Source organism: Corvus kubaryi, unplaced genomic scaffold (genome assembly GCF_017639235.1).
Source record: "Corvus kubaryi isolate FWS band 111438036 unplaced genomic scaffold, C.kubaryi_AGA036_p1.0 split3-73, whole genome shotgun sequence".
Taxonomy (NCBI): Eukaryota; Metazoa; Chordata; class Aves; order Passeriformes; family Corvidae; genus Corvus; species Corvus kubaryi.
In genome coordinates, this window is record NW_024582091.1 from 3,949,666 (window position 1) to 3,969,631 (window position 19,966).

General features: G+C 38.9%; 1 protein-coding gene across 3 annotated transcripts in view; it reads left to right on the top strand.

The window, feature by feature from the left end:
- The window catches only part of AGPAT5 (1-acylglycerol-3-phosphate O-acyltransferase 5), a 55,926-nt gene extending 36,312 nt beyond the window's left edge, over positions 1-19,614 (top strand). For all 3 annotated transcript variants that reach the window (XM_042016468.1, XM_042016466.1, XM_042016467.1), the window contains 3 exons: positions 843-1,004; positions 15,228-15,351; positions 17,082-19,614. In XM_042016468.1, coding sequence (XP_041872402.1) covers positions 843-1,004; positions 15,228-15,351; positions 17,082-17,307 — 512 coding nt within the window. In that variant the 3' untranslated portion in view covers positions 17,308-19,614. The remainder of the gene's footprint in view (positions 1-842; positions 1,005-15,227; positions 15,352-17,081) is intronic.
- Positions 19,615-19,966: the final 352 nt, after the last annotated feature.

Genomic DNA, 19,966 nt, shown 5'->3' on the forward strand with positions numbered 1-19,966 from the left:
TGAGCCCAGTGTGTTATGTTCTTAAGTATGTTCTAAGTGGAAGTGGTTAACTGAAGTAAACACGGATATGAAATGCTGTTGTTAAGACATGTGGAGTGATGTTAAACCTGACGTTCTTGTGTCCTTGACATACCAATCTTTGTGGCTTGGCCTGGAAAAGTTAAAGATAAAAGTTGATTTCTGTCACTACGAGTTTGTCAGTAGCCAAGTCAATTGTAACAGATTGTTTGCAGGGAAGCACAGAATATTTTCTCCTTGGTTTTGGTTCTCGGTGCTGTATTTTCCCCCATTGCTACTAAATTTTCTGCTGGGATAGTGAGTAGGTTAGGATTCAGTATGTTCACTAAATTGGTTTTTCCTTGGGAAGTAAAATGCTGGATGAGCATTAGGTGTGCTTAAAATTCTCTGTGATTATCTGTGAAATCTGTTTCTGATACAGAATTTCAGAAGGTGATGCTATGTGTGTTTAGTATTTCTCAGATAATTTGCTCTTTTTTTAACCTCAGTTGGACACACATAAACAGTAAAGAGAAGTGCTGTTTCATCAGTCATGAGCCACATTAAAACCATCACTGCTTCTAGTGAGGAGTTGTAAAAAGGGCCCTCTTATTGAGCACCCTTCCTATTGTTAATTTAGGGTTTCTGTTTCATCTTCTACATGTGTTCAGTAGAGCATAAGCACTGAGTACACATGCACATTCAACTGAGAATTGAAATTGAAAATAAACCTCTTGTGATTTTGAAGGGAGATGCTGATGTTCCTTGGCATGATGTTCCTTTTGTGAATGTAGTCCAGTTTACTTTCAAACGCTGTAATTATTTTTGGTTTTTTTCCCCTCTAGGACTTGCTATATTAAAGCATGTGCTGACTCCACGCGTGAAGGCAACTCATGTAGCCATTGACACAATGAAAGACTATCTGGATGCAGTGTATGATGTGACTGTGGCTTATGAAGGTACTGTGGACCACAAAGGGCAAAGAAAACTGGCACCATCTATGACAGGTGAGTTGAGGCCTATTAGACATGCTATAGCCATATGCTTGCTCATATACAGAACCAACTTCAGGTGCTTTGAAACGCTCTGAAGATAATCTTCACAGAGCTTCAGCCATCCTATGGCCCCTTGGTAGGGCATCGTTCTAGTGACTGGGCTTTACAGGAGTTACCTGTGACATTCCTGCCCTCTGCCTCTCTATTCCAATTCCAAATACAAGTGCTCTTGCAGTCAAAGGGAACTTGGAGCCATAGGCAGCAGATTCCATTTACCTTCATGTTTCTTCTAGCACTGGGATTTGGCATCATCCTAAATTCTCTCTCTCTCCCTCTGCTGTGCTACATATGTACACATGTACATGTAATTGCTGAAATGCACATTTTAAAGGGAAAATGTGTAGCAGTAGTATTTTACTGACAATTTTTCAAAGTGCTGCACATAGCCACTAATCTTACAAACACTCAACAGCATTTTATGTAAGTGGGCTTCACTTGCTTTAGTATTTTAAACCACCTACAGGACCTTAAGAAAATCAAATAGATGGGGTTTACATTCCTTGAGTTATCTAACCAGAAAACATGTTCTGGGGTTTCTGCTGGGGAAAACTCAGGGACAGAGAGCTTCAGGGTTTGCTGTTTATTATGCTTGGTGGTGAACTGATAATTTATTCTTAAGTAAATAATTTGCCTGCACTGCTACTGGAGTGCCAGATCATCTTTCTTTCCATTTGTAGTTGCTGTGTTACTCAGCCATATCTGTGCCTGACTGTCTGTTGCTGGCTGGCTCAAAGTGGCACTTTTGAGTCTCTTGCACTACCAATACCAAGTGGGAAAAAACAGCCACAGTAGTTCCAAAGAACCATCCAGATTTTTGGGCAAGGGATCAGTGTTGACTGAGGGACTTGCAGGGAACTTCTTATCTAACTCTCTGCTCCTCAGCTCACCCAATGACACTGGGACTTGTTCCTTCTGCTGCTAAAAATAGTTTGTAGTGCAGCTGTTTCCATGTCATTTCATTAGGAGGTGTAACTCCTTGAGTCACATGAACTGCTTCCCAGGTGCTAGTTGATTAGAAGTTCTGGAATTGTCTATTTTTACATTTTCACCTTGTTTAAAATTCTTTTGGATAGGTGAGAAAGAAAACTGTCAACGCTGTATATTAATTCAACACTTGTTCTGTACTGTAATGTCTTAGGATGGTTTTATTTTACGTCTATTTTGTTCCTAATGGGCATTTTTTATGTCAAAAGTTCTTTTTATGATTTAAAGTTCTTTATTTTTTTTAAATGCCTTCTGACCTTTTTACAGTACCTTTTGAAGACTGAGCAGCCTCCCTTTTGTCCCATCACCCAACCCTTTCTAAGACTCCCTTCAAAACAAATAGGATTGTTTCTCCTTCCCTGCAGCATATCTTGTTTCATGACTTAATTACTAGGCAGTTTCAACCATTCTCATGCTGAACTTCTCACTGCCTAATGGTTAATTAAACTATTAAAATGTCATTACCTAATAATAAGATGGCAAATGTTCAAATTCCTTACAAGACCTCTTCACCTATTGAACCTTACAGTTTGCATGAAGCATGATATAATTAAGGAAGGGGAACCAACAAGGTGAATTTCCCTGTTGGCTGTTTTTTGTGTTTGTGTCAAGCAGGAATCAGATGCTTTGGGGTGGCCACTCCACATCCAGCCTTTTGGAGCCTCCATGGCAGCAGTCCAGGCATATCTTTCAGCCAGGCTAGGGGTAATTACTGGCTGAGCCTTGGGTAAAAATAAGGCAGTAATACAGAATGAAGTGCAGCCAACCAGCTGTTACCCCTTACAGAGCAGATAAATGATATATCCATGATAGATCAACGTAGCGTTCCACGCTATTGTGGCAGTCACATGTATTCCATATAATACAAATTATGTAGATTAAGAATACTTTATGAATTACCATGTGGAACATAGTTGTCATTCTTTTAGGCTCTCCAGACACAAAGTGGCAGACAAACAATTTCTGTTTTAAGAGATCAAGATCATTTCACCATTTGTTATGCAGAAGTCGAGCAACTGGTCTGTCAGGAATATAACAAGAATTGAATTAGGCATACTTACGCATTTGACATTTTTTAGCATTATTTCCCTTTTACAGTGCTAAAATGAGTTATGCACACGTGGAAAGGACATCTTATTTCATATGAATATTTCATATTTGTGTCAGTGCTGGTTGAGAATTTTGTTTTTCATTCTCATCGGAATAAAATGGCAGTGCAATCCTGGTAACTTTTAAAAGATAAGGTTGACATGTCTTTTTCAATCTAGCAACACTGATTGAAATTTATTGCATGGAAAACAAACTTCTGATAAACACAACTTTAGCTGAGGACTTTATTTCCCATACTGTGACATTTCCCATGTGAATGAAATCTAAATTCCACACAGATATAGTGTTTCTTGAAATGCATTTTGCTTTCGGTTCTATAAATCTCGATTCCTCAGAAGAGCCTGTGCCATTTCAGGAAAAACCCATGCTTACCTGGGACATCATCGGCTCTTGGCTGCTGTCTTCAGTAGTAAACAAAGCAGGTTAAAAAGAAAATTTTAGTGACTGTGAGGAGCACTAGCACACTTTGTCTGAGAAATTGTGTTAGCAAACTGTGAATGGGAAAAAAATTCTGAAGAAAAAGTGAATTGCTTTTTAAGTTTTGTAGTATGCAACTCTAAGTCTAAATAGTCTTTCTTAACAAAATTCAATTTTAAAATTTTTTTTTTAAGTCCAGCAAGCTGAAATATCATAATGTTGACTTGCTCAATAGGATTAAAACAAAGCATAGTATACTAGCAGCTGGCAAACAGACATTTCACCATGAGAACAACAGTGAATGCCAGACATACCTGATGTAATGGTGCCATTTTAGAGCAGGCAAATTATAGTATATACTTTCAAATGTGTTGAACTTTTTGTCACTGCTTATGCATGTAAATATTTTTTTGGCTCTTTCCAGTGGCAAGTTTGTTTTAGAAGACATCAAATTTGATTAGTCTTCAACAGTGACTAAGATTAGATTAGCTTTACACAGCGATGTTGCTTTCTGCTGTTGTTTCACATCCAGTTGTAACCAATGGATGGATTTTTTTCCTACCATTTATTCATTCCCTTTCATTACAAGTTTGGAACTTGGTACGTTTCCAGTGGAAGTTTACTCAGCACATGGCAGCCTTTCTAAAGAATAGCGATTTCCCACAGGCTTGTCCCCTCTCTCTCACTCCTGAAGATGGCTTGTCCACATCATTAATGACAGAACATCATGGTCCTGCCTGGGGAGGACCACGCTGCTAGGGAGTATGTATTTATGGTCATTAGAATAAGATGCAAATAATCATATGGGCACTGTGGCACAGCTGAAGGACATCTCAGGTACTGAAATCTGGAAGAACTATTTGGAACAGAAAAGGATGAGGAGAAACTCTTGTGCTGAATTTGTTGATACTGTTTTACTACGCTGTCATCAAGTGAAAAGCAGAAATAAGTTTGGGAAGAAAGGATGAGAACCTAGTTTTCCCCCTTCTGAATAAATGTGCTAAGCGTTCACATCCAGCTTTGTCTGGTGTTAAGGGGCAGGTCTCGTGGGACGTGGGAACTGTTATCATTCTTGCACCTGAAAGAGCATTATGTACACATCTACATCTTTATTATTCTGCCTGAAGGCTTTAGCATAACCAGATGGTATTTATCTGGCCATTGTAGATGAAAGAGTGTGTGAAATACCAGCATGTGACAATGATAAACACTGAATAAAAATAGCAAAGTACATATAGACTCTGTCTTAGAGAAGTCAGAGGAATTCTTGAGAATTATTGACTCTGCTGTATATCAGTTCCAGAACAAACAGTTTGAAAGCCTGTGTGTGTGTGTATTTCTGAAGATCTGTACATCACTTTGATCAGTGTGATTTGAGGAGGTCAGACTGGCCTAACTTCCCTCAGGGAAAATACACTTTTCCAAAAGCTTACACTTTTGTTAGGACCCAGTTAGGGAAGTACAAGACTATAGAAAAGGAACTGGAGCAATGTAAAACAGTCTTTGTCTGGACTGTGGCCCAGATTTGTTCACATCAATTGTCTTTCAAGGTCCAAAGAATGATAAGAAGCACATGGTTACAGATGTGTTGAAAGAATTAAAAAGCTAAATTATTAAGCTGATAAACAGTAAAAGAAGTATAAAACAGTCCAAAGTAAGTTTTATAGTGATGAAATGACTCATAATCTCTTCAGATCTCTGCTAGCTGTCATGTTCTATTGCATGAAAGAATATTGAAGAGCAAATGTCATTTATTTTAGAGTAACCAAAGAAAGGATGTAGATTAGACCCCAGGCTGGACATTAGCACTGGTAAAATTTGTATCAAGTGTAGGATGGCTTTTTAGCATGTACAGTAAGCCTCACATCAAGAACTTGTCATTCTGCATCTGTTCAAGAAGAATTTAAGTAATAATTACCTTTCATATTTCAATATATAAAATTTACATTGAGATGTTTGGAGGAATTTTGATAACAACAGTAGTTGGCAACATAGTTCTGTGGGGGTTGGATTAGATGATCTCCAGAGGTTCCTTCAAACCCTAAAAATTCTGTGATATTCTATACAACATTTTTCTTTTAAAGGAAAACCCTAGTTTTATTTTGTGCAAAATGTTAAAATAAAACTTTTTTAATAACATGATTTCACCAGATACCACAGAGTAAGTAAACTGTCATTCAGTTTTAACTGAATGCATTTTCACTTGTCCTCCATAAGACTAGATCTGTCATTTTAGACCCCCTGTAATTCCCTATTAGAAGTAGTCTGAGTAACATGAAAACCTGTCTGTTAATTTGGGGATGACTTATTTGTAGTGGCACTTTCAACACAGATGAGGGCATATGTATCAATATTCTGCAGATAAGGACAGTCTGGGTAAATGCAAAGTATTTTCATACTGTAAGAATTAAACATTGTACTTCTGGTCAAAAACAACACATCACCAAAGAGCAGCCAGCATCAGTTTATGGGAACATATGAAAGCCTTGATGTAGTTCATCAGAAAAAATGAAGGTCAGTCTGAGCATGAGTAGCGCCTCTGCTTCTTTATCCATCTGAAAACAAGGACACAAAGATGTCAACTGTATTTGGAATTCCTGTAGCTCAGTTTGTCTCCACCATCACCCAAACTCGGATGCCTAGGGAGGAATGCAAGATTCAGGTGACCCTAAATGATTCTAACTTTTTCCAAATCACAGACACCTGTGGGTGCTGCAGCTGTGTGTGCTGCATCTGTGTGTGCTGCATCACACCCCCTGGGTGGGGGTAATGACCCCCTGCAGCTCCCTCTGAGCCCCAGGCATGTGTTCTCTGATTGTAAACCAGATTATTGTGTATCTCAGTTATTCCCAAGCAGCTCTTACTGAAGGTAGGCACCTGTAGTGCATCTGTAGCTTCCCTTTGGGAATTTGTGCACTGAAAACACACAGTCCTCAGGAAACCTCTGCTGCACAAGAGGCTCTTGAAAGTATTTACACTGGAGATTCATAAAATTACCCTCCACCCTGGACCTCATGCACATGTGAGAGGAAGCATTCCACTCCCCAAGCAGCATTTATTTACAAAGGCTCAAGGAACTCCTGATCTTTATGCATAAGTGTATCTAAACCCTAAGGATAACAAAAACAACTTTAACTTCTTCACACTGTCAGGTTTGGCCAAAAATATGTTGCTGCTTTGAGAGTCTGTGTTTATTTTTGGGGGTTTTTATGCATCACAGTCCTTTTCTTCTACTCTGGTGCTATTCTCTGTTTATCAAAACAGACTGTCTGAAAGAAAGGCAAAAACATCAATCCTAGCAGTACTGGCATAGTTCCTAACAGATCCTGGTTTTTTGCTAGAGAGAAGATAGTTCTGAGCTGGTCCACTCCTTGTGTCTTTTGTTGCCTTTTTTTCTTACTTGCATAGTTTGAATTTTTTTTTCACTTCTGAAACTGTAAAGATGTTCCAGGGAAGACACAGGTATCTCCTAAATTTGCTCATTTTCAGCTAGCAGTGGTGGGATACCTTTTAGATGTAATCCACAGACCTAACCTGATCTAGGTTCTGTTCCTGGCAGCCTCTTGATCAAAACTGTTACAGTTTTGTAGGAAACCTCCTGCTAATTTGGCCAACATGCAGTATTTACATATTGATACAGAGTAGTACAAAGGCCAGAGTGCATCTGTTAGAATAACAGCTTAAAGCCACTTAAAGATTGTTTCAGTGAGCTATAATGAGCAAGTATGGTAGGTCTTCATCAGAGACCATCTTGGATCAGCAAGACAACTGACAATGACATGCTGCTGCTCTCCAGTGCTAATATCAGTATAGCTAACTATAGATACCATTTTCTAATAATAATTTTAAAATATTCTTTAGATCTCAGCATCTTCAGGAAGATACAGACAAGTGATTATTTACCCTTGAATTTGTAGGATTTGTGGAGCTATAGTTTTTACCTGCCATCTTCAGGATTTATTTATATCTATTTTTTTTTTTAAAGCTGTCGTATCCTTCCTTCTGCTTACCTTCTCCAAACTGAAAATTTGGCCTTTTTAATGTCTCCTTGTTTGTATTGGAGGTACTTCTCCTCCTTAAATGTTTTAGTTGGTCTTTTCTGTGGCCTTCTCTGAGTCCACTACATCCTCCTTCAGATACAGAGACTGGAAGTGCATGCTGTATTTAAAATGTGGATTCATAATCTTTATCTGTAGAGTGACTCTCTTTGCCTTGTTCTCGATGTCCTTCCTCAAGCTGCCCAGTATTTGGGGGATTTGGGGCTGCTGCTGAGAGGATGGTTTCACAGAAGGGTCAGCAACTCCCAGATTGTAACCACCAATTCCAAGTTAAGCGTCATGTAATCAGGGTATTGGTTATTTTTTTTCCCTATGTTTGTTTACACTGAAGCTTGGCTGCCGCATTTTCACCCTGTTTGTTCAGCTTTGAGATCGTTTTGAAGTTCAGCCAACATTTGACTACCCAAAAGAGCTCAGGGTCTTCTGAAAGAGATGTGAAAGACTGGAGCATTCACAGTTTGCTTCCTTCTTCATCTCATCAGTCATGAGACAGAGTAAAACCAGTCCTGGCACTGATCCTCAGAGGACCCCAGTCGCCGAGTCTTTTCCATCCCTAAGTCCTTCCATTTGCTTCCGCTCCTTTAAGCAGCTTTTGGTCTATAAAACATCATTTCCTCTAATCCCATGGCAGCTTAATTTCTTTAATAGCCTTCAGTGTGGAACCCTGTCAGGGGCTTTATGAAAATTCAAATATATCATGTCCAGTGAATCCCCTTTATCCGCCTGGTCCTTGACACTGTTGTAGAAATCCAGCAAGTTGGTGGGACAGGATTTCCCTTTACAGAATCCACACCAAATCTTTTTCAACAGACTGTGATTATCCATGTGCTCAGTGATTTTGTTACAGACCTGTTATCTTACCCAGTGATGTAAGACTCTGGTCTGTATTTCCCAGCATCATCTCTAAAGTCCTTGTTTGTAGATGGGAAACTCCCTATTTTTCTGGCACAATGGCTGTTTGTGCTGATAGGTTACACATTTTTGTTTTTAAATTCCACATTTGAGAGCTTCTAGATGAATGCTGTCTGGTCTTGGTGACTTCCTGACATCTGACTTGTTTGTTTATATTTAGTCTAATACTTTCTGTATGTTTACTTATTGATCTAGTTCCTTTGAATGATCTGCTACAAAGAATGCAATGGGTGTAGGAATCAAACATTTTCGACAAGAAAGAATGATGCAAGCAAATATATGAAATATATGAAATATGATGAAAAATATATGAGCTTCTGTTGCAAGGGCTTATACTTGACCATGAGTGCTGCTCTTCACACTTTAGTCATCCAGCAACCCCACCAGTGTCTTATCAAGTTTACTGCTTTTAATATACTGAAAAAAAGTTAAAATAGAGCACCCTTTCCATTTTTCAAGTTTATTTTTAGTCCTCTTAAGTTTACATTTACATTTGGCATGAGCAGTTTTGTGGCTTTTCCTTACTCGGACAAGCTTTCCATTCCTCAAAGCAGAGAAGGTAGGAGTATAATGGTAGCCTCCTTGATTTTCTCTTTAAAGCCATACAGATGTTTTTCAGACCCACACAGGCTTTTCCTTTTGCAGAGTTACACATGTTTTATGTGAGTTTCTATTACAAGTTTTTCTGGGATTTGGTGTTTGGTGGGTTTTTTAGTAGCCTGCAGGTTGCCTTCTTTTGGACTGTGTATTTTAGGGTGTTTTGACACTTTGCCTTCCCTCCCATTGTGTACTTCCTTTAATTCACAAAATCATTAAAGTTCGAAAAGACTTCCAAGATCATGAAGTCCAATCTTCAACCAAACACCACCCATGCCCACTAAACCTTATCACAAAGTGCCACATCTGCTTTTTTTTTGAACACTTCCAGGGATTGCAACTTCACCACTTCCCTGGGCCAGCCTGTTTCAATGCATGACCACTCTTTCAGTGAAGACATTTTTCCTAATATCCATACAGCCTGAACTTCCCATAGTGCAATTTGAGGCCATTTTCCCTTGTCCTATCACTAGTTGCCTGGGAGAAGAGGCAACCCCCAAGAATTCTGCATTTCTGTGCTGGATTCTTTTTCTACAACACTGAAATTAATTGTATTGTGGTTGCAGAGCAAGACCACACCAGGAACAGCATCTTTTTCTTGTGGGTTTTCTTACTTACTAGTTCTTTCAGGAAACAATTTTTTTTTTCCCCTCTGGTGTTTTTGCCCAATTGGTTGATTCATTTTGGTTTGTGTTTATTTGGGATTTTTTCCCCTCCTCATCCTGCTGAAGTATCAATGCAGTTCAGTGAAGGTAGCTGGAATCTCACTCTCCTGCTGTCAGTCCTGAACTTGCAGATCTCAGTCCAGCTTCACAGTTTCTGCTCACTATTATTAAACTTACTTGGAAGTAATTTAATTATTTATCTAATATATATTCTAGTAGAGTCTGGATTTTCCATCCACAAGGACTTTATTGTGCTTTTGTCTCCTTATTATATAAAGCTATTAGACTTCTATATAATCGTTCATGCACACTACCCTACCCTCATTTGAACATCCTCTTCCGTCATTCCTAGAAGTCTGGTAGTCTGGTAACAGTGCCCACTCCTGCAAGCCCACCAGGATGCCTGCCTTACAGGAAGGAGTCATCTCTTAGTCCCAGTAATTCTTGTTCTGTCTTTGTATTTAGGCTTCTCATGTTGGTACAGAGGCACTTCTGAACTTTGCCATCACAATGAATTTTAGCCACATCCACCTTATGTTACATCCATCTGAACAAGTTGCTTTTTCTGACTTTCAGTCTTGCCCAACTACCAGTTGAAACAGTCTCCAGTTTTTCAGTTTTCACGGCCAGCACCCTGGCTTAATAATGATTCAGGTGCATCCCATTTCTCACTTCAAAACATCCCCCATCTCCTGAGCTGTATGCTCCTTACACTGTGCCCCTTGTGCATGCATGGGGGCACTGATCTCTGTGTGCCTGTCAGGCCTTGCACAGGGGATTGGCAGTGTTCCTGAGAGCGCTATTCCTCAGGTCCAGGCTTGTTTCCTGGCTGCCAGCTTCAGTCTAGGCTGCACAACATCTCTTCCACGCATCCCTACATCCGCAGTACCCGCAGGTGCTGGCGCTGCTCCTCTGCTGCTGCCTGGGGCAGTTCCTGCGATCACCCTCGGCTGGCCCGGGATGTTTGCTTTCCTGTCTAGTGCCACTTTGCTCTATTGCTCCTTTATTTTGTTAGAGCAAGTAGTGAAATAGTTTTCTGTCAGCTCGACTTGGGATGATGGAAAGCATGAAGCTGAGAAGCAATGCAGCACTTAAATTCATGTTTGTTTTGCTGTTTAATTGTCAATTTGGGGTACAAAGTAAATGGAAGTGGAGAGATGGGTTTTCTTTTTTTAAGAGGAGATAGTTTACAAATTGCTTTGGTAGCTGAACACTGAAGTCCAGACTAATGCAAGTTTAAGAAGTGGAGAAAGCATCTACAGTTCAGAGGAATGTCTCTGCTGTCGTGGTTTTGCCTGTAAAACTATACAAACCACAACACACAATGTTCTCTTACTGAAGAGATGTATTTTTACACATTTGAAATGCTAGTTACTTAGAATAAATACACCTTATTCAGATTTTATTTTCCAATGATATCACTATCAGTAGATCACAAACATTACTCAAATCTGTTAAAACAGGAAAGATTTGGGGACTCTTTAAGTGGACAAAATTAAGTCAGGCCTCAGTTTGTCTGTTCCTAATTTTGAAGGACTTTGGCAACAATTACATTTCAGTAGAAGAGCCAATGTAGGAGGTTGAAACCTGAGCTACTTTATTGCTGTCATATTTAAAGTGCATATAAAAATAGACTTCATTAGTAACTGAAAACTGGAATATCTGTTTAACACCACTGTCACAACTTTCTTAAGGGACAAGGCAAATAATTTGGAGTGGTGAAATGAACTTCCATGGTTCAGAAGGGGAAGGTGGTCTGAGGCCACTTTTTTGTCCCTTCTCAGTTACAGATATGTCTATGTTTCGGAACTTCTCTCCTCCCTCAGTTTTCCTGGTAATGCTGGTAATTCCAAAGATAGTTAATTGGCTTTTTAAGGTGAGGAGTTGAGAACTGAAAGAATTTTGTGGGAGCCCCAAATATTGGTTTGCAATTAAAAATGCTGTGGATTCAGTTCCTTTCCTGGAGGCTGTTGCACCTCATTTGTTAATCCCAGTGCTGCAGTGAATCCCCCACTGCAGCCCTGTGTTAGTGTGAATTCTGTCCCACTGAAGGAGGAATGCAGTGTCACAGCTCAAGAACAAAAAATACTCAATCCACTTTATTATTTTCAATTCTTTCCTTCTGCTGTGCTTGGTCACTAAAAGCGTTACAAACATTCTCTGCTTGTATCTGTTATTTAGCCAGATAGAAAGTTTTATTAGGAAATTATCTCCCACACAAAAGTCCATTTGGCTCCCACACAAGTTGTTAGTGTTCATTTAACCCAAATTGTACAGGGTTCTTGACTAATGCTGTCCCCAACATAATGTTTGCTTGTAATGCATTATTTGCATTTCTCTTTTGTCTCTTGAAGAAAAGTTCAGGCTTGCTTGTTCCTGCTGTTAATTATAACAAATTCTGGCAAGTTTAGGAATCTGAAAAGCCCATCAGATGTTGGCCTTAAGGGCTAGTGTCCCTGAAGTTGGATGTAATTTGCGCATAATAAATTGCTTCAATAAGATTTTGTTTCTTAGCTTAATTACATAAGTCTTTTGGGAGTTAAGCTAATGTGAAATTAAGGGTCATGGGACCACCACAGACCTTTAGTGGTTATGGTGATAAAATCCAGCTGTTTCTTCTAAAAATCAACCTTCAGTATGTCATCCTTATCCACTGGTGCTCTTATGTGATTGCTGTGACACTGGAGATTAGGGGCAAAAAAGTTGGGTTAGTTGCATTTGACCCTCACATGAATTGGGTAATTAAATACTAGTCAGATTACCTGACTTGCTTGACTGCATGCATTACAATGTCATCTGCAGATGTCCTGAATACCCAGGCTTTGGATAAAAGGACTTTGAATCGATGTGTGGGAATCATGACCTTCCCCAGGGTAGCACCTGAAGTAGCAGATCACACAGCCCTCAGTGAGGCTGAATTAAGTCAAACTCAAAAGGGAGGGTGAGGTTGTGGGGGAAAGCACTGGGATTCACAAAGGTGGGAAATAATGACAAACCTTTAGGATCTTCACATACAGGGATTCAATTTAGACTGGCTGAAGAACACAAGAGTGGGAAGTGGTAAGAATCAACTTGCATTGGAACTTGGGCATAAGGTAGAAAGCTAGAAGCAACACTCAAGTATTTGAGGAGGGGATTTTGTTGTCCAAGCAGATTTGTAGAATTGCTACACTTCAGCTTTGGTGGGGGAAGGTGTTTCTTTTGAAATACTTATGTCTTGAGTTTTGATTGGTTTCTAATTTTCCTTAATAATTTATAACTGAGTTATAAGTAACATCAGTAAAGACTTGATTGTTCCTATGCAGACCAACCCATGTGCTATGAAGCAAACGAAACATGCACTATACAATGCACAGAATGTTTTAAGTATCTTTTAAAGCTGGATCTTCAGCTCTAACTGAATATGCATACCTTAGATGTTTTTTATAGGAGTCTAGTACAGAAAAAGACCATATATCTGGCTTCCGGGCTTTTGATTTCTAGATACAGTTTTGCATATTGTTAGAATGTTCCACTTCATAGGTAATGCCACTCAAAAGAGGATTTGTACATCAATGAACATCATAAGCATTGAAGGCATGGATAATACATCTGTCATTTTAAGATATTAATAGTATGCTTTTAGATGCTCATACAGTCAATGACCTTCATGTAGTGGCCTTGATAGCATCCTTAGAGAAACAGCCCTGCAAAATCCTTTCTTCACATTAAAGCAAGAGAACAGTCTGCTTTTAGATAAATGACCGGTGATTTTTTTGTGGTTAGTAAAAGCATTGCATATAAACCTGAAGAAAATCTCTGTGTGTACCATCATTCTGGACTCCAAATCCTTAGCTTGCCTGCCATCTAATAGCTGTAGGTAGGAGAAGGTTCTACCAGAAACCTCTTGGCAACAGCTGTGTTTGCAGCTCCATGGCCAAGAGATGGACTCATGCCTGGATGGAGCCCTCATCCAGCTCTCCAGCTGATGGTGTGAGGCCATATTGCTCCCTTTATGCTGTGCTTCGGTGAAGGGCTCTCCTAATCATTACATATTAATAAATACTTTAGATGTTCATAAATCTGCATGATGTCCAGACAGAACCACACACAGCACCTTACAGATTTCTGCATCCAAGCACCTCAAGACTTTAGGGATCTCTTTATCTCTTCTCCTTCCCTCCCCCCTGCAAGCGCACACACACACATTTGCATGAAAACAGGCTTTTAAAATTCCTTAAGGCAATTTCTAGTATGTGATAAGGACTGTTTTTACAGCGAAGTCCTTACTAATCAATAATCCTGTAAAGATGAAAAACAAATAGGGGGATATCTGCTTTGGCAGACAACAATAAAGATGTTCATGCTGTAACAATTTATTTGCACATTCATTCCTCCAGATACCCCTCACAGTTACGGGTCAAAGTCTTCTGTGCATCTGCACTGCTGTCCGAAAAATGTCAACAACCTAAAGGGACCACCCAGTCTGTGTTACATTTGTTGCCTGTATGTATTGTAGGAAGGCACTTCTGGTCCCTTTTCAAAACAGGATGACTGTCCAAATTTCTGAGGACTTCCATCCTCACATCATGCAAATCTCTCCAGGGATGCTGTGGTTACTGCAGCACCCCTTGTTACTGATAGATGCAAGTGGTTACCAATACGCACTGCGCAGGATTTCACATTTACAATATGCAGTATAGTACTGTAGTCATGCCCACTATTTTTACCACTTGTTAGTTGTAAGAAATCCCACAAGGCCATTTGAGTAATGGAGTTTTGTTTGTCCTTAATGCTTGCTTGGTAAGTTTGTCTAGGGACAAATTGAGGAAATGGGGGGGGAGAGGGGTGCAATTTGCAATAGGGCTGTCTCAAGCTCTGTGAGACAGAAGAAAAATGAAGGGATACAAAATGGAAAGCAGCATTTGGTTCTGAGTCTTTTGCCCTATTACACTTTTTAATTATAGGTTATGGCTTAAATTGAAGCATACTTTCTCCTGGAAATGCTTTGGGATATCACTGTAATTCCAATTTTGTCATCCAGCAGCAAACAAAATTTAGATTTTAAAAAGGACAAGCAAAGAGGATTACTAGCTTTAAAAAAAATTCAGGATGGATAACTTTATGACATCAAAATTACTGCATTCCACACTGCTGAATGAGTAGCTTGCAACTGAGGTAGAGTGTAATGTTTTCAAGCACAGCCTTTTACAGTTAGCAAGGTGCATTTTAGGACAGTTCTTCCATGTTGTACCTGATAATGGTCCACCATTTCAAGTGTGTAGGCCAGATGGTTTATAAGTTCAGTGAAGTGCTCAGGATCCCAACATAAGGAGGGAAGGCTTTTTGAGCAGTGAAGTTAGGCTTCCAAGGCACTTACAGTCCGATTTTTTGGGTGTATTTGTAACTCAGTGTTTTTGTGACTCAGTTGTGTTGTTTTGCTCTCTTTTTAGAGTTTCTGTGTAAGGAATGCCCAAGAGTTCATATTTTCATTGACCGAATTGAACTGAAGGACATTCCAGAAGAGCAGATGTATATGAGAAGGTGGCTTCATGAACGTTTTGAAATAAAGGATAAGTGAGTAGAAATATGCAGAACTTTCTGTTTCAAGAATCTGTCTTATTTATTTTATATTAACAGATATAGCCATGATTTCTGTGTTATCAGCAGTGCCAGCTGTAGGGCTCTCTGAAGAGAGGTGATGTTGGTACTCCTATGCATATAATATAATATAATATAATATAATATAATATAACCTTGTGGTTAAGCCTTTTGCTCAGAAGGTTGGCATTCCTGGGGTTTTGACCTTCTTTAGATTGAAGAGGTGTGAGTCCATGTTTCAGGCAAGACTTGTATTCATCTGAATACTCTCCATTCATCTTCTCCTAGTTAAGTCCTGTGCAGGAATGTAAGATGCCTGTGGTAGGCAAACAAGAACAAGCAGTGTCATTCTGCCCTTGTAATCAGTGTTAAATTGGAGTGAGAGAGGGGTGGGTCTTGATCTAATCTCTTCTGCCATAATTGTTTACGAATCTTTCATCCAGACAGCAACTGGATAAAAACACAGTTAACCCCAAAATTCCTGCCTTCACTGGGGAAATGAGGTGATGTAGAAGTTTCATTTGTCCATTTTTGAATTGTGGCAGAAGTAAAGTGCCTGACTTCCTCCAATATCTCCAGATAAGGTCTCTACTGAGTATATGCAGCAGATCCTGGGGGACCTTGTTCTCCTGAGGGACTTTGTGCCTAAATGTAGGATTTAAGTATTGGTTGAGAAATGATGGTTTAATTTGCCAGATCTGAAGTCCAGCTTAAGGGAGCTGAATCTGTTTAATTTCTAAATCCTTGAATACTTTGAGTGAGACAGAAATGTCCCAGTTCTTCAGTTCTGTTCTGCTTTAATATTCTGCCTGTCTCACACTCCATGGAAGTGAGAAATGTATTCACTTCTCCTGCCTGTGAACTTTGAATTCATCTAAAAGTTAACATGACTATCTATAAACATGGCACTGTTACTAAAGTGTCTTAGACATTTAGGATCACAAAAGCTTTTCTTTCCTTTACTTTTGAAAGATAGAAAGTCTGAATTTAATTTAAATAGATAAGGAGCTGATACATGAAATAAAAGGCTGTGCAGTGTCTGTCCCTTTAGTTATCTAGTAAGATGAACAAAACTGAACCCTCATCATCCATGTGTCATTGTAAGCTCCTGTTCACTGGAGCATCTTTCCTGGGACCAGATCAGTCTGTCAGGCAAATTTAGAGATAGTTAAAACAAAACCCCAGAATTTCCAGATCCATTTATTACTGTTTTTTAAAACTAGGAGGAAAGAAATTACTACTAAGCCAGTGGCATAGCATCTTACTCTTGGCAAGTTTAGCTTCCAATATACTCAGTGTCTTGTGAGCCCTTGTTACTTATTAGTTTATTTTATGAAGATACTTCTTCCTCCTCCTTTGGTGCTCAGTGCATTGTTTTGTCCTACAATATTGCCCACTGCTCTGGGCTTTTCTGCTAAATGCTGAATGAAAACAATTCTTGTCCGCTTTTATATTCACAGTTGCAATTGGTCCACAAGGAAAATATGGCTTTAATGCTTACAAGAGTTCAGGTTGAGTATTTTGATGTGCATCATATGCGTAAGGTGTACTCATTATTTGAACTTGTTACAGAGGAGCTGCTGCATATGATGAGATCATTTGTTAAAAATGTGTGATTAGAAGCAGTTACTGGATGAAAGTAAGGTTGCTTAAAATGTCTTAAGCTACTGTCTGACTTTGACCATCTCCTTTTTCTCTGCTTATAGGTTACTAATAGAATTTTACGATGCAAAGGATTCTAAAAGAAGAAATAAGTTCCCTGGGAAAAGTGTTCATTCCAAACTAAGCCTCAAGAAAACTTTGCCGTCTTTGCTGTTTTTAGGTGGCCTGACTGCTAGTATGCTTCTGACAGAATCTGGAAGGAAACTCTATGTAAAAACATGGATATATGGAACTTTAATTGGCTGCCTGTGGGTTAGCATTAAACCATAATGATGTTAGTCTCTGATCAGTGAAATGTGCAGTCTTTTCTTGCACATTGCACTAAATTTTTTCCTGACTTTATAGAAAAAAAAGTGTAAATAAAGCCTTATTGATTGAATATTGGAAATAATAGATTTTGTGACTTAAGCCTCTGTGTGGTTGGTCTGGGGAAAATAAATGTAGATTTTCAAATTTGCTACTGATTTTTGCTGGAATAATGACAGATAAACCGAGTCTCATGATAAATTGCTTTCCCCATGAACTAACATCCATCTCTCTCTGCAGATCTGAAGAAGTGTGAGTTATGCATAAGGGTGTCTTAAGTGGACCTGTGAATGTATTTACAGAGATTAATTTAGGGTATATATTTATTCTTCTGATATTCATGTTGAATTTTTGTTACTCTTTGGTGCATTACAGCAGCTCTGTTGCATCTATCCCAGCTGTATCGCAACTAAAATCAAAACTTTTCTTTTTTTTTTTTTTAATTTTGCTTTTCAGTTGTCGCTAAATACTGTGTTCTGTAAAAGGGACTGTGAAAGCTGGCAAATCATGAGATGTTACCAGAAGCAGAATAAAATGTTCCTGAGAACTGCTGTTCATGGGGAAGAAGCTCTGTTTATCTAGTGCATGATTTTTGATTCTATTGCAGTATTAGGTGATTATTTCACATAAGCGAAACATTAAATTGTACCAAGCAAACAGCTTATTTTGCGCACCTTGTATTTGTGCATAAAAGGAATGTGTGCGGTGTAAGGAAATGTGAAGTCTTTGTTTCTGGCCAGAACCCTCATAGCCTCCCTTGTGTCTGCATTACCCCTTGCACCATGAGTGTTCAGCTGAGCTCACACTCTTCCATGTGTATGTGCCATAAGCAGAAGTTTCCTATTACCTCACGATTTTCTGGAAGCAAACCTTGTCATTTGGGAAGTGCACAGAATCACAGTAACTTCAGGAACAGTAATGAGGAACCTTCAGGTGTTCCTGCTAAATCTGAAGCATGTGCCTTTCCCACTAACCTGATTTAGCCTGGTGTTTCATAGGCTGGCAGTCATCTCTGCTGTAGTATCCCACTAGATTCTGAGTCGTTCTAGGCCATGCAGACTGTACTTAGGTTGAAGTTACGAGGTTGATGTATATGATTTGCACAGTAGTTAATAGTGAACGAAATGCATATCCTATCAGTATTTCACCTGCTCGAAAATATACTTTAAAAAGCAAAATCAACAAACCCTGTGAAAGTCTGTGATTCCCAAGGCTGGTATTTTTGTTGGGGAAAGCCATTTCCTGATTCAAGGGAGCAGTGTGTATGTACAGCGATGGGGAAGAAAAGAAGATGTATTTTATCTTCTTCCATTAGGGAATTGGACTCCCTGTATCAAAATTAAAGAACTAGAGAATATTTTTATATCACACTTGCAAGCTTTAAATGTGCATCTCTTTCTAGCTTCAGTGTATGATTTGTCTTGCTTTAGAGTCCGTTGTGAGTTAAACATCTCTCAAAATTATATCTCAGTTTTCCAGATTCCACCATTGCCAGTTATTTAAAGATTTTACCATGTGGGGTTGTTTTTTTGTTTTTTCTTAAACAGAGTCTTACAGAGGAATTACAGTTCCACCTTAAAATCATCCAGTACAACTTTCAGTTTGCAGTTCTGTGTCCTTCCATAATGGATTTTGTCACTGGAGTTATTTATATCGGTGATTGATTCAGGATATGTTGATGAACCGTTTCAAAAACAATGACTGGGAACAGTGTTGAAAAACAGTATTGTTATGAGGCTGTGAAACAAAAAAAAAAGCCATTTTATGTAACAGCCAAATGTGCTTTCATGTAGTTCTTCCTATTCTCAGCTGACTGTTACTAGTGGGTATAACCAGAAGGCAACGTTCCTATGTTAGTGTGAGTTTTTTCAGTCGTGGAATGAAATTTTACTCTGACATGACTAAATTTCTTTGTAACAGCTAAGAATAACATTTAATTATACATCAAAAATAAATGCAAACCGCTCAATTCATTTGTAGGAAAATAACTGCTATTTTGGAGAGCCTAATTACCATGAAATATTGGATCTCTTGCTGTTTAAGTACCAGGAATATAATTGACACAGTGCAGCAAACAGGATGTTTATTTTGAACGTTATTCTCTATGTTAATCTTTTTTTTTTCCTTGCCATTAATTTATAAAGTTTTGAAACTGTAATTTGCTGATGTATTTGGCATTGGGAGTATCACATGCTATTTCTAAATATGCACTGATATTAACTTGAAATATTTCTTCATTAAAATAAGAAGAGCCAATGCTCATTCAACTTTTCTGTCCTGTCTACTTGTTCAATTGTTTCTGCACTTTCATGTTTGTAACTTGGAACTGTTCAAACAAAGGCTACAAGTGTGGTTTTAAGTCCCCAAGAGAAGGACTTGTGTGAGAAGTAGTCAATTGAAAGAAAACAAGTTTGTCTTTTTTTCCCATGCAGCCAGAAATGTGTTAGAATTGATTTGTGCGTGTTCCAATGCAACACACCACCAGGTCAGTCGAATTGCAATAGCTTTTCACCCTTGAGCACCTGCACCATTTGCTGCTCCTTAATGATGTTCATTTGTGTGCAGGACCATGCTTCTGTCCAGGAATTGGCCTCAGTGGAGATAGGCCTTGGCCTGACAGCAG